The 25,909-nt window shown below is 45.5% G+C and overlaps 1 protein-coding gene across 1 annotated transcript in view; it reads right to left on the bottom strand.

Moving 5' to 3' along the window:
- Window positions 1–1,045: 1,045 nt before the first annotated feature.
- The window catches only part of LOC119422529 (collagen alpha-1(IX) chain), a 52,712-nt gene continuing 27,848 nt past the window's right edge, over window positions 1,046–25,909 (bottom strand). The window contains exons 15-24 of the mRNA XM_037689906.1: window positions 25,853–25,906; window positions 16,980–17,051; window positions 15,257–15,292; window positions 15,122–15,166; window positions 14,952–14,984; window positions 14,523–14,669; window positions 12,852–12,906; window positions 12,522–12,710; window positions 8,377–8,454; window positions 1,046–1,462 (exon numbers count right to left, since the gene is read on the bottom strand). Coding sequence (XP_037545834.1) covers window positions 1,257–1,462; window positions 8,377–8,454; window positions 12,522–12,710; window positions 12,852–12,906; window positions 14,523–14,669; window positions 14,952–14,984; window positions 15,122–15,166; window positions 15,257–15,292; window positions 16,980–17,051; window positions 25,853–25,906 — 915 coding nt within the window. The 3' untranslated portion in view covers window positions 1,046–1,256. The remainder of the gene's footprint in view (window positions 1,463–8,376; window positions 8,455–12,521; window positions 12,711–12,851; window positions 12,907–14,522; window positions 14,670–14,951; window positions 14,985–15,121; window positions 15,167–15,256; window positions 15,293–16,979; window positions 17,052–25,852; window positions 25,907–25,909) is intronic.

Raw genomic sequence — 25,909 nt, forward strand, 5'->3', positions numbered from 1 at the left:
GATTTCTTTAAGGGTAGACGCGGAAAGGCTTCACTTGAAGAGGCAGATCATGGCTGTTGTCTTTAAAATTAGTGCTCATGTAATTATTTTCAGTTTACATATCCAATATAAGTTTTATTAGTTCAAGGCAGTCATATTTGTCCATAACTTTATTATTAGTAAGCCTGAGAGTTACCGGGTCCTAGCAAACAGACACCGGAAGCACCCTGTCAAAATAAGAGAGTTCCTGGATTTTGTTCCAGCAGGATACGGCTCAAATTAAGCCCTGCAGCCAAGATGTTTCTTCATTTGATTAGGATGCCTCCCACTAGAGATTTTTTGGGGACGGAGGAGCTGGTGGGTGTGCTGGGGAGATGGATGCCTGGGATTCTCTCCTGGACCTTGTGGCCCCATGAGCTAACCATAGGGGGCAGAAAAAGGATGGATGGATGAAGATCCTCTGTTTAAATTTTGGCTGGGATCTTTCTGTGTGGAGTTTATGTTCTTTACATATGTGTTTTCTCTGGGTACAATGGTTTCCTCCCACAGACAAAAAAAATATGCGCGTTAGGTTCACTGGTAACTAAATTGTCTCTAGGTGTGAGTGAGTGTGAATGGTTGTCTCGTTTGTCTCTATGGGCCCTGTGATGGACTGAAGACCTGTCCAGGGTGTCCCCTTCCTCTCACCTAATGCCTGCTGGAGATAGGCACAAGCTCCCCCACAACCCTGAACAAGATCAATGGATATATGGATGTGCTCATACAAAATGTAAAAGAAGTTATCAAAATGTGTTTATTTCCTCTTTTGTACAATTTCAAGATGTCACATAAAACCTAAATATAATAAATAAAAAGTCATATAAATTTGCTCAAGAGGCATTCAAACAAGGCCAGCCTCCAGTCCAGAACTGATCAAACAAGATGGGACTTCAAGAGATAACCAACTTCAATTAGGAACAAACAGATGTCATCCAGCTGTAGATATTGACACATTTACAGAAACATACAAACAGAAAAGTTTGGATAGAAATTTGCTCATATACAGTAGGGTCTTCGTTCTTCTAAAATGCACTTTTATTTTACAGTTCAGAGATGGCTACAGTGAAGTAAAATAAAACCTTTTATGGAAAGCTGCTTCAAAAGTTGAATGTTTTTAGTGTCAGCAGTAATTCAGTTGCAACGAGTGATAAAACCCCAAATGGACAAATCTTCTGTCGAAGTTTGGTTTCTCTCCAATCTATCTATCATTTTCCCCACAGCTCACCTCGGGTCCCCTCTCATATCTCGTTGGGGCCCTTCATTCCAGAGTCTTTTGCAGAGACTGGCTGTGCCATCACGGGCATGACGCACTGCGATGGCTCACAGTAACCGTTCAAACCAGGGGGACCTGGAGGCCCAGGCACTCCGTTGAGACCAGAAACACCGCGGGGTCCCCTCTCTCCATCACGGCCGTCAGTACCGTAAGCTGGGCGACCAGGTTTACCTGCACGGAGAGATCACAGAACAGAAATCACTTTGATTTGTCCTTACCAAAAACTGCTAAACTGATCATTTAACCAAATAAGGAAGTTTGGGTCAAGATTAGTTTGTTTTAGGAAATACAAAAAGGAGCATAGTCACATAATTTATATTAATCTGGTTTACTAAAGCAAATGTTTTCCACCTCCTGTGTATAACCAGCTTTATAATTTAGTTGTAAAAAATGTATGCAGTCACTTAACAACAAAGTCCATGCTCAATAATCCAGGTATACAATCCAACATTTTTCAGTCAGGTCATCTGGACAGTTTCTTTTTTTTTTGTGCTGAAACGTTTCACCTTGGATTGTATACCTGGATTATTGAGCATGGACTTTGTTGTTTTCAACCAGTTTGACAAGACTGTCAACAAGGAAGAGGGCCGGCAATGGAGGAGGGGGCGTACCAAAGAGACAATCTTATCACAAGCAGAACTGGTTTGTTCCATTTTGGAGTAAGATGTTGGGGGAATAATCAGTTTTGTTGTGTGTTTCCTTGACTGATGAAGCCTTCCGGACCGAAGGCGAAATGTTTCAGCACAAAAAAAAGAAACCGTCCAGATGACCTGACTGAAAAATGTTGGCTATGCAGTCACGTCTTTCCACTCAAACCATTTTAATTTTTGTCCAGTTTTGCATAACAATCAATGAATAATACCAGAATTAGATTTACCTGAGTCAGCGTTTCACAGGGTTATTACAGGTTTCAATGCATAAGCATTGAAGCACTCTTCTTACTATTTACAAAGTAGTTTATTATTTTTAATGGCTCTGTTTTTATACTTTTTGTACAGTTTATACATGGTAACTTGTCATTTTCTTCTTTCACTCAGTGTGTTTCTCAAATCTCCCATGCTCCAGAGTGCACATATCCAAACTTCCATTAACGTCCATTGTGTCTGACTACTATTATTTTTTCAAAACTGAAAGCGAGTGGTCTTTAGTTTGTCATATCGCTTATCAGAGTCAGAGTCAGAGAGTCAGAGTTTCTTTATTGTCATTCGCACCTCATGTGGTACATGTGGTGGAGCGAAATTATGTACACGGAGTCCCAGTTACATCCAACAATAAAATGTCTAAGAAAAACAGTAATAACATCCAAGATATGAACCAAGAAAAACATCAACTAAATATACACTAAGCACTCATAACATAAAACATTGAACATCAGCACAAACATGAACATGAGTCTGCGAGCAGATGTGCACGCATGAACACATCAACATTGAAACAGATCAGCAGCAACATGAAACAGATCAGCAGCAACATGATATGTTTTTTCACAGTGATTATTCTAGTTAGAGATTCATGAGTCTAACAGCCTCAGGGTAGAAGCTGTTCCTCAGTCTAGTGGTTCTACACTTAATGCTCCTTATCTCTTACCTTTAGATATAAAACTTCCATGTATGATCACTATAGGCTTTAGTTCAAGATTTTTGTTTCAATACTACCATACTTGTTTTACAGTTTATCTTTTAGTCTGCATTCTGTCTGCCTGTCTTATTAAGACTTCTGTCAGGGAATGACAGACACAGCAGTGTAGTTACCATGGTGACCCTAATAATTCCCTGTATATAACAAGTTCACCCTTTAGAACTCACCATTGTACTTTATATACCCTTGCTGGACTTACCCTAATAATTCCCTGTATATAACAGGTTCACCCTTTAGAACTCACCATTGTACTTTATATACCCTTGCTGGACGTACCCCCTCCCTGGGCTGCCACCTTACCATGGTGGAGGGATTTGAGTGTCCCAATGATCCTAAGAGCTATGTTGTCAGGGGCTTCATGCCCCTAGTAGGGTCACCCAAAGCAGACAGGTTCTAGGTGAGGGACCAGACAAAGTGCAGCCCAAAGACCCCTTATGATGAGTACAATCTATGGAAACAATGTTCCCTCACCCAGACGTGGGTCAATGGGGCCCCACTCTGGAGGCAGGCCTGGAGGTGGCGTGCGTTGGCGAGTGCCTGGTGGCTGGGCTTTTACGCATGGAGCCCGGACGGGCACAGCCCAAAGAGGCGACATGGGTCCCCCTTCCCATGGGCTCACTACCTGTGGGAGGGGACAAAGGGGTCGGGTGCAATGTGGGATGGGTGGTGACCAAGGGCGGGGACCCTGGTGGTCTGATCCTCGGCTACAGAAGCTGGCTATTGGGATGTGGAATGTCACCTCTCTGGTGGGGAAGGAGCCTGAGCTGGTGTGTGAGGTTGAGAGATTCCGGCTAGAAATAGTCGGACTCACCTCAACGCATGGCTCTGGCTCTGGAACTAGTTTCCTTGAGAGGGGTTTGACATTCTTCCACTCTGGAGATGCTCCTGACAATAGGCGCCGAGCAGAAGTGGGCATACTTGTTGTTGCGCCCCATCTTGGTGCCTGTACATTGGGGTTCACCCCGGTGAACAAGAGGGTAGCCTCCCTCCACCTATGTGTGGGGGGACGGGTTCTGAATGTTGTTTGTGCTTAGGTGCCAAACAGCAGCTCCGATTACCCACCTTTTTTGGAGTCCTTGGAGGGGGTACTAGAGAGTGCGCCTCCTGGGGACTCCCTTGTTCTACTGGGGGACTTTAACGCTCACGTGGGCAATGACAGTGAGACCTGGAGGGGTGTGGTTGGGAGGAATGGCCCCCCTGATTTGAACCCGAGTGGTGTTCTGTTATTGGACTTCTGTGCTTGTCATGGATTGTCTATCATGAACACCATGTTCAGGCATAAGGGTGTCAATATGTGCAATTGGCACCAGGACACCCTAGGCCACAGTTCGATGATCAACTTTGTTGTTGTCTCATCTGATCTGCGGCCGCATGTCTTGGACACTCAGGGGAAGAGAGGAGCGGAGCTGTCCACTGACCACTACCTGGTGGTGAGTTGGCTCCGATGGTGGGGGAGGATGCCAGTCAGACCTGGCAGACCCAAACGTATTGTGAGGGTCTGCTGGAAATGTCTGGCAGAGTCTCCCTTGAGAAGGAGCTTTAACTCTCACATCCAGAAGAGCTTCGAACATGTTCCAGGGTAGGCGGGGGACATTGAATCCAAGTGGGCCATGTTCCGTGCCTCTATTGTCGAGGCGGCTTATCTGAGCTGTGGCCGCAAGGTTGTTGGTGCTTGTCGTGGCGATAACCCTCGAACCCGGTGGTGGACACCGGTGGTGAGGAATGCTGTCAGGCTGAAGAAGGAGTCCTATTGGGCCTTTTTGGCCTGTGGGACCCCAGAATCAGCTGATGGGTACCGGCAGTCCAAGCGGCACGTGGCTCTGGTGGTCGCTGAGGCAAAAACTCGGGCATGGAAGGAGTTCGGAGAGGCCATGGAGAATGACTTCCGTATGGCTTCGAGGCGATTCTGGTCCACCAGTGTCTCGGGGAGGGGGGGTGGGGGGTGGGGAGCGGTACGCCACCAACACTATTTATAGTAGAGGTGGTGTGCTGCTGACCTCAAACTCAGGATGTCATGGGTCGGTGAGCAGAATACTTCGAAGACCTCCTCAATCCCACTGGCACGTCTTCCACTGAGGAAGCAGAGCCTGGGGACCTTGGGTCGGGCTCTCCAATCTCTGATGCTGAAGTCAGCGAGGTGGTTAAAAAGCTCCTCGGTGGCAGGGCCCCAGGAGTGGATGAGATTTGCCTGGAGTTCCTTAAGGCTCTGGATGTTGTGGGGTTGTGTTGGCTTATACGACTCTGCAATATTGCGTGAATATCAGGGGAAGTTCCCTTGGATTGGCAGACTGGGGTGGTGGCCCCCCTATTCAAAAAGGGGGACCATATAGTGTGTTCCAACTACAGGGGATCACGCTCTTAAGCCTCCCTGGTAAAGTCCATTTGGGGGTTCTGGAGAGGAGGGTCCGTCAGATAGTCGAACCTTGGATTCAGGAGGAGCAGTGTGGTTTTTGTCATGGTTGTGGAACACTGGACCAGCTCTACATCCTTAGCAGCGTCCTGGAGGGTGCGTGGAATTTGCCCAACCAGTCTACATGTGCTTTGTGGACTTGGAAAAGGCGTTAGACCACGTCCCTCGGGGAGCCCAGTGGGGGGTACTCCGGGAGTATGGGGTACCATTGATATGGGCTGTTAGGTCCCTGTATGACCGGTGTCAGAGCTCGGTCCACATTGCCAGCAGTAAGTTGGGCTCGTTCCCAGTGAGAGTTGGATTCCGCCAATGTTGCCCTTTGTCACCAATTCTGTTCATAACTTTTATGGACAGATTTTTTAGGTGCAGCCAAGGTATTGAGGGGATCCGTTTTGGTGGCCTTAGGATCGCTTCTCTGTTTTTTGCAGATGATGTGGTCCTATTTGCTTCATCAGGTCATGATCTACAGCTTTCACGGAGCAGTTTGTAGCCGAGTGTGACGTGGCCAGAATGAGGCTCAGTTCCTCCAAATCCGAGGCCATGGTCTTGAGCCGGAAAAGGGTAGAGTACCCTCTTCGGGTCGGGGAGGAGGTCCTGCCCCAAGTGGAGGCGTTTAACACTAGGACTCCCAGCATTTTCAAATGACTCCTTCTTCTACCAGAGACTGCCAAATGGCAGTTGGAGTAATTTGCATCCCATTAGACCACCTTTTGTTGTGTACAGGTAATGCTGTCCCAGGCAAATGCTAAACGGGGGGGATGGGTGATAGTGTGAACCATGTTGATACTCAGATGGAGAAGAAAAAAAACCCTTGATTGTATCCACCTCCAGGTGGATAAAAAGCCACGTCACAACATATATTTCACTTACTCCGTTTTCTGAGAAGCAAAGATGGCAAAGGTTTACAGTGCACAGCAGGCTTTGGATATGATTCGATCAACTTAACATGCCATCTCCTCTGTGGTCCACACTGCTCTCACTCACCTGGAGCAAAAGGACTCCTACGTCCATGTGCTCTTTGTGGACTTCACGTCTGCCTTCAATACCATGATTAACCAAACCCTGATGAACAAACTATTCACACTAGGACTAAGCCCCTCCATTTGCAACTGGGTACTAGCTTTCTTAACAAACAGACCACAGTCAGTGAGGATCCACAACTTCTCCTCCTCCACAATAACCCTCAGCACCAGCTTCCCTCAGGGTTGTGTGCTGAGCACTCTCCTGTTCACTCTGCTCATGTATGACTGTGCACCTACCCATCCAGGCTGTCACAATGTAAAGTTTGCAGACGATACAGCGGTGGTGGGATGCATGACAAACAATGATGAGTCCAGCTACAAGCAAGAGGTGGAACACCTGGAGAGCTGGTGCAGGAAGAACAACCCTTAACATCAACGTGAAGAAGATGAAGGAGATGGTCATGGACTTCAGAAGGAGCAAACACATCTACCCCCCGCCCCTCCCGAACATAGGAGGATCTGCAGTGGAAGTGGTCTCCAGCTACAAGTACTTGGGTGTGCACCTGAATGACAACCTCAGCTGGAGCAACACCTCCAGCCTGATCAAAAAAGCTCATCAGAGACTCTACTTCCTCAGGCAGCTGAGACGAGCTGGTCTGGGAAGCTCAGTCCTCACTTCCTTCTACAGGTGTGAAGTGGAGAGCATCCTGTGCTCCAGCATCAACGTGTGGCATGGAGGCTGCACAGCTGCAGAAAGAAAAGCTTTGCAGAGAGTGGTGAAGGCTGCACAGAAGATGTTGGAGCCAGTCTCTCCACCATCACAGACATCCACACCTCCAGATGCAGGAAGAGGGTCATCTGCATCATGAAGGACCCCACTCACCCAGCACACACACTTTTTGCTCCACTCCCCTCAGGCAGGAGGTTGAGGAGCATTAAGTGTAGAACCACTAGACTGAGGAACAGCTTCTACCCTGAGGCTGTTAGACTCATGAATCTCTAACTAGAATAATCACTGTGAAAAATCACATCATGTTGCCGCTGATCTGTTTCTCTGTTGCTGCTGATCTGTTTCATGTTGCTGCTGATCTGTTTCATGTTGCTGTGTTCGTTTGTGCTCATCTGCTCACACAGACTCATGTTCGTGCTGCTGTTTGGCATATTGTTTTTATGCTATTAGTGCTTAGTATATTTTAGTTAATGTTTTCTTAGTTCATATCTTAGATCTTATTAGTTTTTCTTTTACATTTTATACTTTTGTTGGATGTAACTGGGACCCTGTGTACACAATTTCATTCCACCATGGGTACCACAGTTGGTGTGGATGACAAATAAAGAACCTTGAATCCTTGAATATACAAATATACAAAGCCATTTTAGGAAAATTACCATCATACATCTACTCCAAGTTCATTTCACTACAGAACTGTCTCAGGGCCAGTATCTGGCTGCGGTTTAAGGTGCTCTTTGTGTGTACAGAGTCAGGAAAGATGAGCATGTCTTATTTCGGACCATGGTCTTGGAATGATCTGCAGCTTAAGTTGAGGTTGGAGTCTTTTATTCAATTATCTAGTTTTAAACAAAAACTGTCAAGAGATTTTAGTCATGTCTTGCACCTGTAATGTTTGTGTCTTAAACTCTGGTATTTTTTAAACTTGCATTTAATTTTATGTTTTATTACTGGATGTTTTGTTGTAAATATTTTAATACTACTATTACTCTGTCGCTGTATTTGTAATGGCTTGTTTGCACCTTGCACATTGCCCAGGACATCCATGTAAAAGAGATTTATAAACTCAATGGATTTTGTTCCTGGTAAAATAAAGGTTTAAATAAAATTCACTGACAGCAGCTTCAACAATGCTTCTGATCTTGGTTCTTTTTACATTTAGTTTGTAGTTCATACATAAAAATACTGACATTTTGTCATCTTGTAAAAGTTCCATATTACTTTTGGGTTTAGCGAAATGAGATGATGTTCCTTGGAATTTTAAGCTGCAGCTGCATTAGGAACATTTTTAATTTCTGCAGAAATGACCGGTTATAACTCGGTTTGGGTGATGCTTGTCATTTACCTGGGAGACCGGGAACCCCTAGTTCTCCTTTGGGTCCCCTCACCGTAGGTCCTCTGTCCCCTCGGTCACCCTGATCACCTGCAGAAAGGAAGGTCAATAAGAAACATACCAGTAAATAAAACTGCTGCAAATTCTCTTCCATTTTCAACATAAAGCTACTTGATTCTTGAGGTAAAGAGAGTCCATAATCAAATTAAAAGATATTTAGATTTTCAGTTTCATTTCATTATTTTATTTTATTTTATTTTTTCCAAATCAGAATTGAAAACTGTCTCTTTTCTGCTCCTTTGAAGTTTTAAGCAGTATCTCATCTCTGGGAGCACCAATGAACAGCTAAGGGAGAAGATGCAAACATTTAAAGTCTCTTTTCATTTTTATATTTTGTGCTTTGGTTTCCTTCATCCTCCTGCCTGTTATCTGGAAATAAATATCAGTAAGACAAACTAAAGAACGTATCTGAAAAAGTTAAAGCTGGTCCTCTGGACATTCAAAAAGAAAAAAAAATTGTAGAAACGTTTCGTCTTTCATTCGAAAGACTTCCTCAGTCTGAGGTGCTGTATTCAGCTCAGCCTTATAAATAGCACCTTCTCATAGTGGATCAACCAGTTTGCTGCTGACAACAAAAACCAGCTGCTCACATGCTCAAGAAGGACCATCAGCCTAACAATGGATCAGGGGGACAGTTGAACCCAGAGGCCTCCACTCCTGTTTAATGATGGAAGGTTTCTTTTCACAAAGATGGCCTCTTCAAACCATCGTTCCTCTCTATCCAGGATGTGAACATCTTCATCCCTGAAAGAGTGACCGCTGGCCTGGAGATGAGTGTAGACCGCAGAGTCCTGGCCTGATGATGTTGATCTTCTGTTCTGGTCCATCCTTTTGGCCAGTGGCTGTTTAGTTTCCCCGATGTAAGACTGATCACCCTCCTGACACTGAACAGCATACACAATATTACTCTGTTTGTGCCGGGGGACTGGATCTTTGGGATGAACCAGTTTTTGTCGTAATGTATTTTGGGGATTAAAAGCCACTTGGACGTTATTTAGAAAAGAAACGTCTCAGTTTCTCTGATACTCCCGCAACACATGGAATGACCACTGGTCTGGGTCTGGGTTCCTCCTTTTCTCCTGATGGCTGACTGGAGTCCTGTTTGGGTTTCTTCTCTGCTTTCAGGAAGGCCCAGTTAGGATATCCACATTGCTCTAGAGCCTGTCTTGTGTGGGATTTCTCCTTCTGCCTGGCTCCTGAGCTAGTGGGGACGCTGTCTGCTCTGTGGTACAGAGTCCTGATGACTCCTAACTTGTGCTCCAAAGGGTGATGGGAGTCAAACTGCAAATACTGGTCTGTGTGGGTGGGTTTGCTGTACACCTCAGTTTGCAAATGTCCTCTATCAGAGACTGAGACCTCACAGTCCAAGAAAGCCAACCTGTCATTTTTTACATCTTCTCGTGTGAACTTGATGTATTTATCCACAGAGTTGATGTGGTCAGTAAAATGTTGGACTTCCTGAGATTTAATTTTAACCCAGGTGTCATCAACATACCTGAACCAATGACTTGGTGGTGTCCCTGAAAAGGACGTCAAGGCTCTCTTTTCTACCTCCTCCACGTACAGGTTGGCAACAATAGGAGAAACTGGAGACCCCATAGCACACCCATGTTTCTGCCTATAATATTGCTCCCCATATGTGAAGTAGGTTGACTGCAGGCACAGTTTCAAGAGTTGACACAGTTGTTCTGTGGAAAGCGTGGTCCTGCTGCTCAGAGTGGTGTCTGATTTTAATCTTAAACTGACCACCTTTACTGCATCATCAACAGGAATGCACGTAAAGAGTGATGTGACATCAAAAGAGACCATTGTTTCATCAGTCTCCATGATGACATCTCTCACCTTATCCACAAAGTCCATGGTGTTCTGTATGTGGTGTTCTGAGCTGCCAACTAAAGGGATGAGTACAGACGCCAGATATTTGGAAACATTGTAAGTGACAGAGTTAATCATGCTAACAATTGGTCTTAAAGGTACACCTTGTTTGTGGATTTTAGGTAAACCATACAGACTAGGTGTGGCCTCCCCTGGGTACAGTCTGTGGTACAGAAAACGATCAATAGCCTTGTCCTGCTCCAAAATTTTCAGGCAATCTATCAATTTCTTCTTGTAACCACCTCCTGGATCTCTTTTCAGAGGTTCATAAGTGTTTACGTCACTAAGGAGTGTCATAACTTTCTCATGATAGTCTTTCTGGTTCCAAATCACTGTGCACCTTCCTTTGTCTGCTGGGAGAATGATGATGTTTTTGTCCTTTGTAAGAGTGGTGAGTGCATCCCTCTCCTCTCTACTGATGTTGGAAGGTGGTGGTTTGGCTTTGCTGAGGCAGGATGAAACTTTGATTCTGAGCTGTTCTGCTTCACCCTCTTTAATTTTGTTGTTGCGGATGGCTGATTCTGTGGCTGTGATCATCTCCACCAGAGGAATTCTACTTGGTGCAACCGCAAAGTTCAGTCCCCTGGAAAGAATCTCTGTCTCCGGCTGGGTGAGCTGTCTGTCAGATAAATTCTTCACCCACTTTTCTGTCTCCCTGGCATGTAACTGTCTACCGGAGTCTTGTCCTACACTGAATGTGTTGTTATTGGAATTGTGATGGTGTTGATGAGCTATTAGTTAGTTAAACTTGTTTTGTTGTCAAGTCTTGGATTTGACATGCTGTGCTAAGCTAAAAGGATGGCCCAGCACAGAAGATCAACATCATCAGGCCAGGACTCTGCGGTCTACACTCATCTCCAGGCCAGCGGTCACTCTTTCAGGGATGACGATGTTCACATCCTGGACAGAGAGGAACGATGGTTTGAGAGAGGAGTAAAGGAGGCCATCTTTGTGAAAAGAAACCTTCCATCATTAAACAGGGGTGGAGGCCTCCGGGTTCAACTGCCCCCCTCTTACAATGCTGTGATTGCTAGTATCACTCAGCCCTCTGTGAATAGTAAACAGCCATCAGTGTGCTAATGACCCATTGTTATGCTGATGGTCCTTCTTGAGCATGTGATCAGCTGGTTTTGGTTGTCAGCAGCAAAACTGGTTGATCCACTGCGAGAAGGTGCTATTTAAGAGACTGAGCTGAAAACAGCACCTCAGACTGAGGAAGTCTCTCGGATGAGAGACGAAACGTTTCTACAATTTTTTTCTTTTTTTTTGAATGTCCAGAGGACCAGATTTAATTTTTTTTAGAATTTTCTACCTGGATTATTGAGCACGCATCAGGATAAAGAACATATCAATTCATAAAATGCATATGGAGGAGAAAGGACACAGGATATAACAAATAAATCTGTTCTAAACAATAAGTTTACGTGCTTGTACAGCCATACACACTTACTGTATGCATGATAAAACTTTATACAAAAAGCATATAATTCCTTCACGTGTTGTGGAGGGATTTTGACCCACTCTTCTTAACAATATTGTTTCAGTTGATTGAGACAGCTCTCCTAACCCTCCTGATGCACTTGGGTCAGAATGACCTACAAGGCTTCAGTTTTAGAAGTGAGGCTTTGTGAGTCATTTTGACCCCAGGGCAGCAGGAAGGTAAAGCTGACTGACTGGACTACTGCAACACGTTAATTATTTTATATTTAAGCTGTTCTGTTGTCGATTAGCTGCTGTGTTCAGGATGATTGTCCTGTTGCATCTTGACCCTGTTTGGTCCAAGCTTCAGCTGTCGGTCAGGCGGCCTCACATTTGACTCTAGAAACCCTTGGGTTGCAGAAAAGTTCACGGTTGACTCAAAGCATCACCCAGATACCACCATACCACCACTGTGCTGACAGCTGGTATGAAGTACTTGTGCTGATTTGATATGTTTCATTATTTACCAAACATGGCACAACAGTAATTGCTTCTTTAAGATTGGTCGTTAGTGCCCTGATGCTTCGTTTTTCTCCTTTTCTCCTGCTCCAAAGCAGGTTTTCACTCCTGATCACTTGATCAATGCATTTGATTAGCAGCACCTAGCTGCTTCTCACACTTGTGATTCTTAAGAAGGCAGTATGTTGGACTTAGTACGTGGTGTTGTTCGTGTCTCTGCAGTAAAAGTCTGCAGAGGTGTGCACTAACTCAGTAAAACGTTTGACTATTGTCAAAAATCTCACCTTTAGGTCCTTTACGACCAAGTAATCCAGGAGGACCCTTTAGTCCAGGAAGACCTCTTGAACCAGTGTGGCCAGGAAATCCATTTTCTCCAGTAGCACCTGGTGGTCCAGGTGGACCAGGAGGGCCGGGGAGCCCAGCAATGCCTGATTCAGGTCTGCTTAGGCTGGCCGCTAGCTGGGCCAGCTGCTCTGTGACATGGGAGGAAGGAGGTACACTCAGACCCAGGGTCATGTCGGAGCAGCCGCATTAGAATCAAACTCAGTTCTTAGCTCAGACAAATCGTTTCACGGCGAGGAAAGCGCTGAAAGATGAAGATGACAAACACTTACCTTGCATTACTCTCCTGCACACTTGTTTGATGTGTGAATCTGTGGGAGATTTCCCCTGCACAACAAGAGTGACTCGTTAACGCCATGGACACAAAACACAGATTAAAACCGCCTGGTCTGGATGCTCTGCAGAGTTTGACTCGTTTTACTCACGGATGGTCACTCTTTATTATTATTCATTATTGATACTTGAACAAAGTTGTTTCCATGTTGGGACGTCTGATCGAGCCCCCAAAGCCTAAATAATGCCCAAAATAACTTAAATGCAAATAAAATCAAAGATTCACAGGATGGATGATAAAAATAAGGCAGAGTACATCTTTTATTTCTTTTCTTTGTTATTAGAATAACTTGCTTTCATTAATACTTTATATTTTGATGCCGTAACATTTAGTAAGTTTCAATGGATGCACAAAACTATTTTTAGGATTTTACAATAATTTGCTATAATCTGATTAATTGTTCTTTTCCTAGTAGATTTAGAGAGCAACCATACCATGTCAGAAAGTTGCTTAAGCAAAGTAGAGTGGTAACAAACTGTTAGGTCAAAGATAAAACTGTTTTTAAACACGTTAAAATGAATTTTCGCTCCATATTTAGCTGATTCTGGTACAGATACAGTCAACATGAAGCTGTACACAAATCTTTTTTTAATATTCAATTCACACATTTCCAAAATTTGGATGGCTAAACTGTTACAGCTACCTTACAAAGTAAAGTCAGGTCCTCTGGACGGATTCTTCTTGTTGAAACGTTTTGTCTGTTATCCAAAAGACTTCTTCAGTCTGAGGAGCTGCAACAAACTCAATCTTATAAATATCACCTTCTAATAGTGAATCAACCAGTTTGTTGTTAGCATCCAGAACTAGTTGTTCACATGATAAAGAAGGACCATCAGCCTAATGACTGGTCGTTAGTGCCCGATGGCTGCTTGCACAGAGGGTTGAGTGAGCCAGAGGTCACTCTTTCAGGGATGAAGATGTTCACATTCGAAACGTTGGTTTGAGAGAGGAGTAAAGGAGGCCATCTTTGTGAAAAGAACCTGTCCATCATTAAACGGGGCAGAGCCTCCGTGTTCAACTGTCCCCCTCTTAACAATGCTGTTATTGCTAGGATCACTCAGACCTCTGTGAATAGAAAGCAGCCGTCAGGGCACTAACGATCATTAGGCTGATGGTCCTCCTTTATCATGTGAACATCTAGTTCTGGATGTTAACAACAAACTGGTTGATCAACTATGAGAAGGTGCTATTTATAAGACTGGGTTTGTTGCAGCTCCTCAGACTGAAGAAGTACTTTGGATTAAACATGAAACGTTTCAACAAGAAGAATCCATCCAGAGGACCTGACTTAACTTTGTGAGATTTTTCTGCCTGGATTGTTGAGCATACATCATGCTACAGCTAGCATGTCTTGTGGTCAATACAATCTAAAAATGGTTCAGGTTCAAGTCATGTTTATTCAAGGAGTCACTTCAGAGCAGCTAAAGAGCTAAATGTGGCTCTGGAGCCGCAGGCCGCAGACCCCTGTTCTAAAGATTTCAGACATCTAATCTTAGTTTGACTCAACATTTACTGAAGGAACATGAATTAACTAGGAGTTTAAAGTGTGACACAGTCCAGTCCCTCCTGTATAAGTCACACCCTTACATTGTCTACCAAAGCATCTCACCGGTGGTCCTTGTGATCCTGGCAGGCCTGGGACCCCCCTGTCTCCCTGCATGCCTCGGGGTCCTGGCTGTCCATGCTTGCCCTCTTTGCCTGGTTGTCCTCGGCCGCCTTCCGGTCCTTTGTTTCCCGTTTCTCCTGGTGGGCCTGACTGCAGTCAGTGTACAGGTAAAATATTAATTTTCCTCACACAGCTTCCCATCAAAACTAGAATGATGTCTAAAACTAATAACTTAAACTTAACTAAAGGTAAAAATAATCAACTTTAAAACCAGCATCGCTTTGACAGAAAATCTTCAGTGATCTTTTCAGTAAACTGCAGCTGGTCACTGTCTCTACAGAAGCTGCAGTTTAGGCATCAACGCACAAAACGTCACAACAAAATGGATGCAGGTAAATATACAAACAGCTCCACAGGTAGAGTGACACATACAGTTCCTTTCTCTCCTGGTTCTCCTTCGTCCCCCTAAAAAAGAAACACCTTTAATCATTGAATGTCTGCAGGGAGCTGTGTTCTTTTTATTAGTCTGTCAATGACTGCTGGATCTGTTTCTGTCTGAAGGCACCAGTTAGAAGCAGATGTTTCAGCTGGGTTTCACTCACTGTTTCTCCTTTATCTCCAGATAGTCCTTCAGCACCTGGAGGGCCCTAAAACAAAGTTTTTAAAATCAACACTTTACGATTTCTCTGATACATCTTGATAACAACTGCAATATGACAATCGGTTGTTAAAAATACCTGTTCTCCTTTTGGGCCACTGAAACCAACTACACCCTGGAAAAAAGGACAGTATTGTGGTTTAAATGTTCTGCTCACCAGAAAACGACAAGTGTTGTAGCACAAATACCTGAAAGGATATTTTAAAAGTTTTTTTTTTTTTAAGTTGTAATTATTTTTAGTATATTAACCCCCCAGATTTAGAGAAAAAAATATGTAAAAGTCAGATTTAACTTGTAAAGGTTACATTTAACATTTTTTTTTAATATCAATCACTCTTTTTTATTATTATTGACATTTATAAACATATTTAACATGCACATCCACTTCAGTCATTAGTGAAATATACATTTAAATGCACTTTATCTTTCACATGACAGAAAAAGGGAGCGCAACATAAACATTAACATAAAGGGAATGAAAAGTGTTTTTTGTGACAACAAGTTGCAAAATCTACATCTGATGTGTGATTTTATACAAACCATCCGTTTCTTCCAGCGTAACGTAAACCGGTCCTTCTCATCATTCACTTCTGCAGTTATTCTCTCCATCCTGTATTTGTCCGTTGTGATGTCGTCCACATTTTTAACGTTGGGCTCTCCAATTTGAGACAATTGTTTGTGAGGGCCTTTTTGCATGTCACTAACAAAATGCTGAACAGATATTTCTCTAACTGTGACCATCATCCAGGCATGAGTCCAAAACACAAAACTTAACTTTCTAGAGGCAGTTTGATAATATCTTTTATTGCCTTACGTATCTCCTTCCAATAAGTTTTAATTACTTGACAGTCCCAAAAAAGATGGTAACGATGTGCACTTTGATTTCCACAGCTTCTCCAGAGAGCTGGAGAGTTACCTTTAGAGTGTGATTTTTGGTAGGTTGTAATAAAGTATCTTATCAGACTTTCCCACCCAAACTCTCTCCATCTCAGTGAGCTGATGGTACTCCCAGATTGTTCCACTCTTCTTCTCTTACATCTACGTCTCCCTCCGTTTCCCACTTTGTTTCGATGTATATATTTGAATGTGTTTTCATGTTGACGGGTCCTTTATACAGACCTGAGATAATGTTTCTTTAAACTGATCCAACAGCTGTTTGATCGCTTCTGATATTTGTTTTATTTTATCACTGACAAAACATCTTAACTGTAGATAACAATAAAATCCTGTTTCAAAACTTTATAGTGTATTATCTTTCATCATCTTACACACAGCTGTTAATCCTTTGTGTCCATTCCTTGAATCTAATGTCCAATTTATTTGGAGCAAATTGTGTATCATGTGTACACCACTTTAAGATTACTATATTTCTTTCAAATTTATATGTTGTTATTACGGTTTTCCACATTTTAAGAGTCAATTTGATCCGTGGGTTATCTATATTATTTATAGCATTTTGCAGGTTGCTGTCTGCTAGGAGTGCTTGTGTGGGGGTCAGGGTAATAGGGATAAACCTGCCATTGGTTTTACGGTTATGATTGATTAGTTTGGTGTTCTGAACACTGATACTGTTGTTTAATTTGACTGTCTCTGTGTGTGTTTGGGTGGAGAAAGGTACCGTTGTGCCTGTATGACTCTTGATGGTGACATCAGTGAATCCCTGCCTTAGCCATGAAACATTAAGGACCTATTGTCATGGTCAGATGTTTAAATAGGGCAAGGGGGCATTTTGTGATTTGAACCGGCGTATACGTTGCCCTTGGGTGGTTGAATACTCGTGACTTCGCTTGAAAGGATCTTACCCTGTCTCCCTTCTGGCCTGTGTAACCAGCAGGGCCTGGAAGTCCTGGAAGGCCTGGACTCCCTTTGCCTCCCTGTTCAAACAGAAATATAAACCATTAGAGACAGAATGCACTTGGTTGTTCAGAACTCCTACACAGAACTCAGTGTGTGGAGCCTCAAAAAGCCAATTCCCCACCTTACACCAACCATATCTGCAGAAAAAAACTTCTTTTGAAATAACATTTCCATCTAAATGGTGAGGTTGGACCCAATCACCCGACCATCCTGCTTTACTCTGCTGTTAGGGAGCGTGAGAGCATTCCTGGGGAACAGAGATTTCTTTGAGGGGCTCTCAGCTTCTTTTCCAGTCCTGAATCCCACCCCCCAAATGCCCCCTGAGCTGCAGAAAAAACATGTAACAAGAGGCTATTCATGCCCACTCTGGTGGATTACAGATTTAACTGCAAGGACAGACGTTCATAAAGATCTGCAACACTTTAATGAAAACACAAAATACAACTCCACTTCCCGGCCGTGGATGTCTGAGCACGACACTGGGCTCACTGGGCTCACTGGGCTCAGTCGTTCTAGTGTTGAATAATATGCTGATGACAGAACAACTTATATGGAAACATCGATTCTGCTGGCAGATGAGGGCAGCACAGATAAGGACTGGACTCAGGAGAAAAGAAATGAAGTTTTCTCCCAAGTTGCAACATTCTGAACCTTTTCCAGCTCAGACAGCTTTCTTATTTTCTTCTGACTCATTGCTTTTTTCTTCAACAGTTTAATTTTTAATCCTGTTTTTCTCTCAAACTAAATTAGCTCTCCCATTAGGCCCTGCGGCCAACCTTGATGCCTGGTTGTCAGGATGCCAGCACGTTTCAGAGCCTTGCAATCCAAGCTTGAACTGAAGAATGCATGATTTTATGTGAATAATGATTTTGCTTTTTTCTACTTCATCTGTTTTGCTTTTTAATAACATCTTTTTTATTCCAGTACCATGATTCTTACACTGCTGTACATGTACTACTGGTGGTACTCAGAATCCCTTAGAAAAATATGAGTTTCACCATTAAAGTTAAATAACTAGCTAATTAGGTGTTATTGAACTGTGGTGTCAAAATAATAACAGACCTAGGTAGAAAGATTAGTTAAGAAAATTACAAGTTTTGCTCTAAATGGAAACTGCTCAAAACACAGTTACAGTGGGGAATATTGAAACTGTGGTGGTCAATGGGTAACACGTACTTAAGCCTAAAGCAGCTCCAGTGAAGTCTTAAACTGCATCCTTCATCTATGGTGAGGTGTGTTTTGTGTTCCTCTATTCCCAGTCCAAACTCCAAACCAGTTTGAAGTAGAGAGCCAACATCAAGGTGACGCATGTTAATCGGGAACCCATTCCCGTTGTTCATCCCAGGAGTTAAAACATGAAGACAGTCAAAATGATTGTGCTCATAGGTTTGTAGAAAGAATTCTGGGATGTATCCTCATGGTGGACCTTGGGTTCATTGGATGGTTTTGGCCACGACACCCTCACCCAAGGAAGGCCAAGTCTGTGATGTCCCTGAGCCAACTGGGTTTGTTGAAGGGTTTTGTCATTCAACCTTTATTTAGACAGGTAAATCCCATTGAGCCTCGGGGACTCATTTACAAGAGAGACCTGATTTTAACAAAGAATGATGACAATGGACAACAGCGACAACAATAGACAATGATAAAAAGGCATACAGATTATTATTATTTTTTTTACAAATAAGATGGCCCAAAAAAATAACAAAAACAGCTAGACTCTAAGGCGAATGTAGAAAACTAAAAACAGGAACATGTCTGCATTGGTCCCTGCCAGGAGTCCAACAGATTCTTAAAGCCACTTAGAGAGGTCAAGGTCGAGAGCTTCAGATCTTTTTGTAAGATATTCCAGGAAACAGGAGCGGAGTAGGACAAGGCCCTTTTTCCAAATTCAGTCTGCACTGAGGGGACACTGCAGGTAATAATGTCCTGAGAGCGCACGCTGTAGCTGCACTCATGCAGAGACATGTAGGAGGAGATGTATGAAGGCAGCAGACCAAGAAGTGTTCTATTTCATATAGGCTTCGCCCTTTAAGGCTGTCGCTGATGGGTTTATCCCGTTATGCAGAGCATAAGCACTGAAAAAATTAGTCCACGCCCACCTGCTGTGTGGGCCCCACCCGGTCCGTATAAATTACGTTAAGAGCGGGAAATCGGCTCCCATTTTTTCTTCAGCGAGCTAATATAGCACTGTCAGAAGAACAAAGAAGATAAATTGTGTATATGACCAACCTTTGTGAAGGATGCTTGGCCCGGCAGTCGACCTCCGGTCGTCCGGTGAGTTCTCCTCCCCGAGGAGAAGATGACAGCAGTCTTATTCCAAGGTAAACGTCGGGGAACATTTCCCAGTGACAGGTCACTACACGCTGGACAACGCCATCTTGTGTTTTTTCCTCTTATCGCCGACCCTCGGGGCGAACCGGATGGTTCCTCCGGGGCAAGGTGTGCTCAGCTGCAGCCCCCGCTGCTCATTCCCTCCTGGGGAGCGTAGTGTAGGTGGAGGGGGGCTGAGTGAATGCTCACCCCATCCCACCTCGTTTCGCATCGGCGATCACACCGCTCCCGGCCGACGGCGCCCTCAGGGATTGCCCGGCGGAACCCGGGAGGAGGCTGACATGAAGGGACCCCTTTTTTCTACGTCCCTCGCCTTTGCTCGCCAGTTCGGATGATCGGCGGAAAGGTTATTTTTCACCGACGTGTTTCCAGGCAGCCGCAGTTAGCAACAACGTGCGCTGCTAGCATATAGCATGTCCAAGGGACTGAAGGCCGCAGACCTGCCTTGGAGACAAAGAACTCCCTCTGTAAGGCAACTGACGCTATTCCTCGGTTCCCCCCCCTGGAGCCAAGCCTCGCGGAAGCTTCCGGAGCGAAGCTGCCCAGGTCGGAGCAGCGTCCCGTCCCTCCGGAGGAACCAGACGGCGACCAAGCTCTCCAATCGAGCCCACCGACGTGTTTTCAGGCAGCCGCAGTTAGCAACAACATGCGCTGCTAGCATTTAGCATGTCGAAAAGGCTGGAGGCCTCAGACCTGCCGGAGGAGACAAAGAGCTCCCTGTGTAATCGGCAGACGCCATCCTCAACATGTGCGCCGCTTCCACGGTTGGCCTGTCGAGGATTGCAGCGTGGATGACGGTAATCCAACGTTCCATCTGGCTCCGTCACTCTCCATTGCTGCCGGAAAAGCTGCACAAGACCTGATGGAGGGCCCCATCTCATCGGACGCGCTGTTCGGAAGCAGCTTGGCGACCATGCTGACGAATTCGAAGCAGTCGGAGGAGATGTCGGAAGCTGTACGCCATTTCATCAAGCCGCGCGGCTCATCCCGTCCCCCAGCCCGCTGGAGAGATCGTCGAGAGCAGAGGCAGAAACATCGACGCTCCACGGCAGCAGCAGCTTCGTCTCGCCCAGCTCCACCACCAGCCCCGCCCGCCAGAGACCACCCCTCCTCAGTCCGGCAGCCTGCACTTCAGCGTTTCCCCAGAGATCGCCTGCAGACGGCGCTCGGGGCCAACAAACCGCAGGGCTCACGGGGGAGAAGATTTAAGAAATGACGGTCTGCGGAGGATGTGTGTATAAATGACACAGGAATTGAAATAAATGATTTTTCAAGATCAAAATGCCTGTTTTTAGCCAGTCTGTAAGTTCGGATGAGCTCACAGCCGCTACACACACATCCTCCACACAGAGAGAGCCGGTGGCCTTAAATAAAGGTTTTTTAAACCCACCGCCGCTCCTTCACATGCCCAGACGCTCACGTGACACTACGGTAAGCGAAATAACTTGTTGTCAATCAGACCCGCACGATCACCACCCAAACGGTGTTAAACGCGCACCCGAGCGGGACAAGCAGCCTCCATCCAAACGGCACTGTGTCGATGATGCACGCACAGCTGCCCGGCGCTCACCGGCTCACATCGGGATAAATGTGGGACCGCAGGCCGGGTCCGGTGGAGGTCCCCGCTCTCAGCGAAAACAACACACGCCTCTCCTGAATGAACGCGAGCGGCCGTCATCCATCGCGTCTCAGCGATCGGCAGCTCACGGCGACATAAGCGTGAGACAGCTGAATGAATCCAATGATGGGCCCCGCCCTCAGCGAGAGCGGCGCGCGTCCCTCCAGAGGAAACGTGCGCTCCCGCGAGGCTCACAACCTTCACTTCGACAGCACGGCGTTGATGACGTCACGCCCTCCACCTCTCAACGTTCGCACAGCGACGTTAAACGTGCAGCCTCTCGACGTCATCAGCTGACACACGCCTCGCCTCAGCGCACACCGCCCCGCCCAGACATGAAGGTTGGTCTGCGATCCAGACACAACGCACGGGCGCGCGCAGAACAGCCCTTTCGAGGAAGCCTCGCCTTGGGTCACGCGGAAAACATTTCCGCGACACATGACGGCGGTCGAGGCGGAGGTTTGGATGACATCCGTTCAAAACACGGCACATCATTTAAACGCACGTCCACTCAACGAACGTCACGCAGAGTGGCTAAAAACATGCTCACCGGACAGATGGATGGACAGAGTGTTATGCAAGGGTTACACGCTGCAGTTTGCAACCCGACCCCCTCCGTTCGGAGGAGTTATAGAGACGGTCCTGTCATCACCAGACCAAGTCTCAGCCTTAAATGCAAAAGTCCAAGAGCTTCTGATAAAAGATGTAATCTCAAGAGTTCCCAACGAGGAGGAAAACACAGGGTTTTACTCACGCTACTTCCTGGTCCCCAAAAAGGACCGGAGGGATGAGACCGATTCTGGATCTGTCAGCTTTCAACAAAGCGATCATGAACAGACCTTTTCACATGTTGACGAACAGACAGCTGTTGGACAACATCCAGAAAAACGACTGGTTTGTCTCCATCGATTTAAAAGATGCTTATTTTCACATACCAATCATCCCAAAACACAGAAAATTTCTGCGTTTCGCCTTTCAAGGGATGAAGTACCAGTACAACAGGCTGCTTTTCGGGTACTCCCTCGCGCCTCGTACGTTCTCAAAGTGTGTGGAGACAGCCCTGCATCCGCTACACAGAGCAGGGATGAGAGTTTTGTTTTACCTGGACGACCTGCTGCTCCTGTCTCACTCCAGACAGGAAGCATTGATACAGGCTCAGGTGTTGGCATCACACCTGTTAAATCTGGGCTTCGCCATAAACTGGAAGAAAAGCTCGATTTTCCCGGCCCAGACAATTGTTTATCTGGGAGTGGAATTAAACTCAATTACCATGACGGCTCGCTTATCACAAACAAGAATCGACACTCTAAAAAACCAATTACGCCACGTAAGACCTGGCAAAGTGGTAACAGCTGTCTCCGTCATGAAGCTGTTGGGAATGATGTCATCAGCTCACACAGTGGTCCCGCTGGGTTTGTTACACATGAGACGCCTCCAGAGGTGGTTTACGCGTCTGTGTGTGGATCCAGTAAAACAAAAGAGACGGATGATCATTGTCCCTCCCTCCGTGAGAGCAGACCTCCGACACTGGGGAAACACCCTGGTTCTGTCAGAGGGAGTCCCCGTCAGCAGACCCTCATCACACGTGTCAGTCTTCACGGACGCGTCGCTGTCAGGCTGGGGGGGGACATGCTTATCTCAAGCAGTAGGGGCGCTGTGGCCCCACCACACATCAGCCCACATCAATTTTTTGGAGTGTCGCACAGTACTGAATGTGATTCAACACTTTGCTCCTGTGCTACAGAATCAACACGTGTTGATTCACACAGACAACATGATGACTGCCGCTTACATAACCGTCAAGGGTGTGCGTTCAGCCCAGATGTTACACATTGTGCGAAAGCTACTGTGTTGGGTTCATCAAAACTTGCTCTTTATTAGAGCGGTTTACATATCCGGTGTTCTGAACAGAGGGGCAGATGTGACGTCCAGGGGCGGCCCACGTCACGTGGACCGGACCCTCCATCCAGATCTGATGTTTTTCAGACGCAGCAGAAGTTGGCAAAGCAGTTGTGGACCTGTTTGCGACGCGGGAAGAACGCTCAGTGCCAACTATGGTTTTTTTCCTTGAGCCCGCGAGACGATCCATCGCTGGGGGGGAACGCAATTGCTCACAGCCGGTGGCCCAAAACGCTTTATACGCGTTTCTTTTCCCCCACCTCCTCTGTTTTTTACAGTTCCTGAACCGAGTTCAGGAGGAGGGATTGACAGCTCTCCTGGTGGCTCCCGGCGTGTGAACGCACCATGGTTCCCAGGCCTGCAACGTCTGTTGTCGGGTCGCCGTGGAACTGTCGTGGAGGGAGGATGCTCTCCTTCAGGCAGGAGGAGCGACCAAGAGTTACCCAGAAATAGGTCAACACCTGTGGGTCTGACCGCTGAGCGGTCCCACTTAGAGGATGGGTTTCCCTCAGGAGATGGTGTGCACAATTCATGATTCACGTGCTGCATCTACCACAGTTCTGTACACATCAAAGGGGACGGTTTTTCAGCGCTGGTGTACAGAGAAGGTTTAGAGGCCACCTCATGCCTTTTAGGCGGCGTGTTGTTTTTCTACAACAGCTGATGGATAGGGAGTTGGCATTCAGTACGCTTTAACGTACGTTGCAGTCATCTATTCCTGCCACGAAGGGTTTCGGAGACAGAACAGCTTTTAATCACCCGCTGATGAAGCGTTTTTCTAAAAGATGTTCAGAGACACAGGCCTGCTTCACGTCCACTTGTTCCACAGTGGGATTTAACGCTGGTCCTGCGAGCCATGATCAAAGCTCCAATTGAGCCTCTGGATCAGGTTTCATTTAAATTCTTGTCTCTTTAAACAGCCCTGCTGCTGGTTTTAACACCCGCTAAGAGGATAAGTAATTATCTGCCCTCTCTGTTGCTTCGTCATGCCTTAGAATTAGGCTGACGGGCAGCTCAGCTGTTTTTAAGACCAACCCAGCTTTTATGCCTAAAACATCACGAGCTCTTTTAAATCAAGAGTGATATCGTTGGAGGGGTTTCTCCCCCCCCCCCCACACAGATCAGAAGAGGAAGCATCTTTTCATCTTCTCTGCCCGGTGCGGGTGTTGGCGTGTTACATAACGCGCACAGCTGCAATGCGTTTTCAAACTCAACAATTGTTTGTGCATTATAGAGATGCTTCTGCAGATCACCGTTATCCACCCAGCGCTTGTCACTCTGGCTGTGTGAGGCCTTTTCTGAAGCCTACAGAGCATCAGATTTAGGGCCTCCTGTCAACCTCTAAGCACACTCGACCAAGGGTATCGCATCTTCGACTGCTCTGCATAATGGTATGTCAATGCAGGACATTTGCACTGCGGCTGCATGGTCAACACCCTGCTCATTTATTCGCTTTTACCTACGTGATGTAACGGCTAGTTCCATGACACATTCTGTCCTTAGTGCTCTAACAGAATGAATATTATTGTTCTCATGGAACTCTGCTTAAGCTCACTTCTGTCTGCATGCATTCAGTGTGAGATGTTGTTATCAGTCACAAGTCGTGTCTGTGATTTTGGTTCTATTGTCACTAATCAGTTCATGATTATTGTTACCAATCAATTCATGGACATTAATCTGTTATACTGTTCAGCCATGAACCAGTTGGTTCATGCCCCCCCCCCTCCCCCCCCCTCCTCTCTTTTCAACTTCTTCTTCCCGTTGAAAGTTTCCGGGAGCATTCATGCTTTGTCAGAACGCATAGTTACTCAACATGCGTCTGTGCATGTCACATAATTACGCGATGCGTAGTTATGCACACGGGGAGCTGAGTGACAAGACGTTTTTTGGGCAAGCTTCCGCTTCTTACTGTGTTCGAATGGACCCAGTGAGGCGAGGACCACATCCGCTTCGCCCTTAACCCATCAGCGACAGCCTTAAAGGGCGAAGCCTATATGAAATAGAACGTTGGTTACGTACTGTAACCCCAGATTCTATGAATATAGGCGTAGCCCTTTAAGCGTCGGGCCTCACTGGCTCCTAAATGGCTGAAGAAAAAGCTATTTTGGGAGCCGATTTCCCGCTCTTAACGTAATTTATACGGACCGGGTGGGGCCCACACAGCAGGTGGGCGTGGACTAATTTTTTCAGTGCTTATGCTCTGCATAACGGGATAAACCCATCAGCGACAGCCTTAAAGGGCTACGCCTATATTCATAGAATCTGGGGTTACAGTACGTAACCAACGATTTAAAGATGAAAATGTACCAGTGAAGTTAATGATGACCAGTTAACCAGTGAATACAGGGTGCAGTGATGGGTACAATAATCACAGCCAGTTATGAATCTTAGTGCACCATGATAGACAGCATCCAACATCTGCAGGGTTCTTGTAGGAGCGTTCATGTAAATAATGTCACCGTAATCAACGGAGGGAAGGAAAGTCACAGATACAAGGCGTTTTCTAGCATTCAGAGTTGGACAGGATCTGTTTCTGAAAAAGAAACCCAGTTTAACTTTCAGTTTCTTTACTAGGTTTTCCACGTGGAGCTTAAAAGAAAGATGTGAGTCGACCAAGACACCCAAATATTTATAGGAATCAGCAAACTCAATAAACAGGCTTGGTTTGTAAGTTATGATTAGACTTTAATGTAATTTGTTTGGTTTTGACAGTTACCTGATCTGTTTGAAACGTTTCAGTACAAGCCTGAAAGATTTAAATGTCTGTGGTAATGGCTGAACTGGTAGAGCTTAGTATTGTCCGATGGTACTCATTATGAAAAGTGTCAGAACCACTTTTCTAGTACATTTCAAAGAAAGAAAGAAAGATATCTGATATATATCCTTTGATGATATTTTAGATATTTTCTTCATCTCAGTGTCCCTCGGAGGGAATTGGTTTCTTTAAGAAAAACTTTGCACGAGGCTTACCCTGGCTCCTGATAATCCTGGAGGCCCGTCAGGCCCCTTCTCTCCACGTTCACCCTG

This window comes from Nematolebias whitei, chromosome 16, assembly GCF_014905685.2.
Source record: "Nematolebias whitei isolate Nwh7 chromosome 16, NemWhi1, whole genome shotgun sequence".
NCBI classification, from domain to species: Eukaryota; Metazoa; Chordata; class Actinopteri; order Cyprinodontiformes; family Rivulidae; genus Nematolebias; species Nematolebias whitei.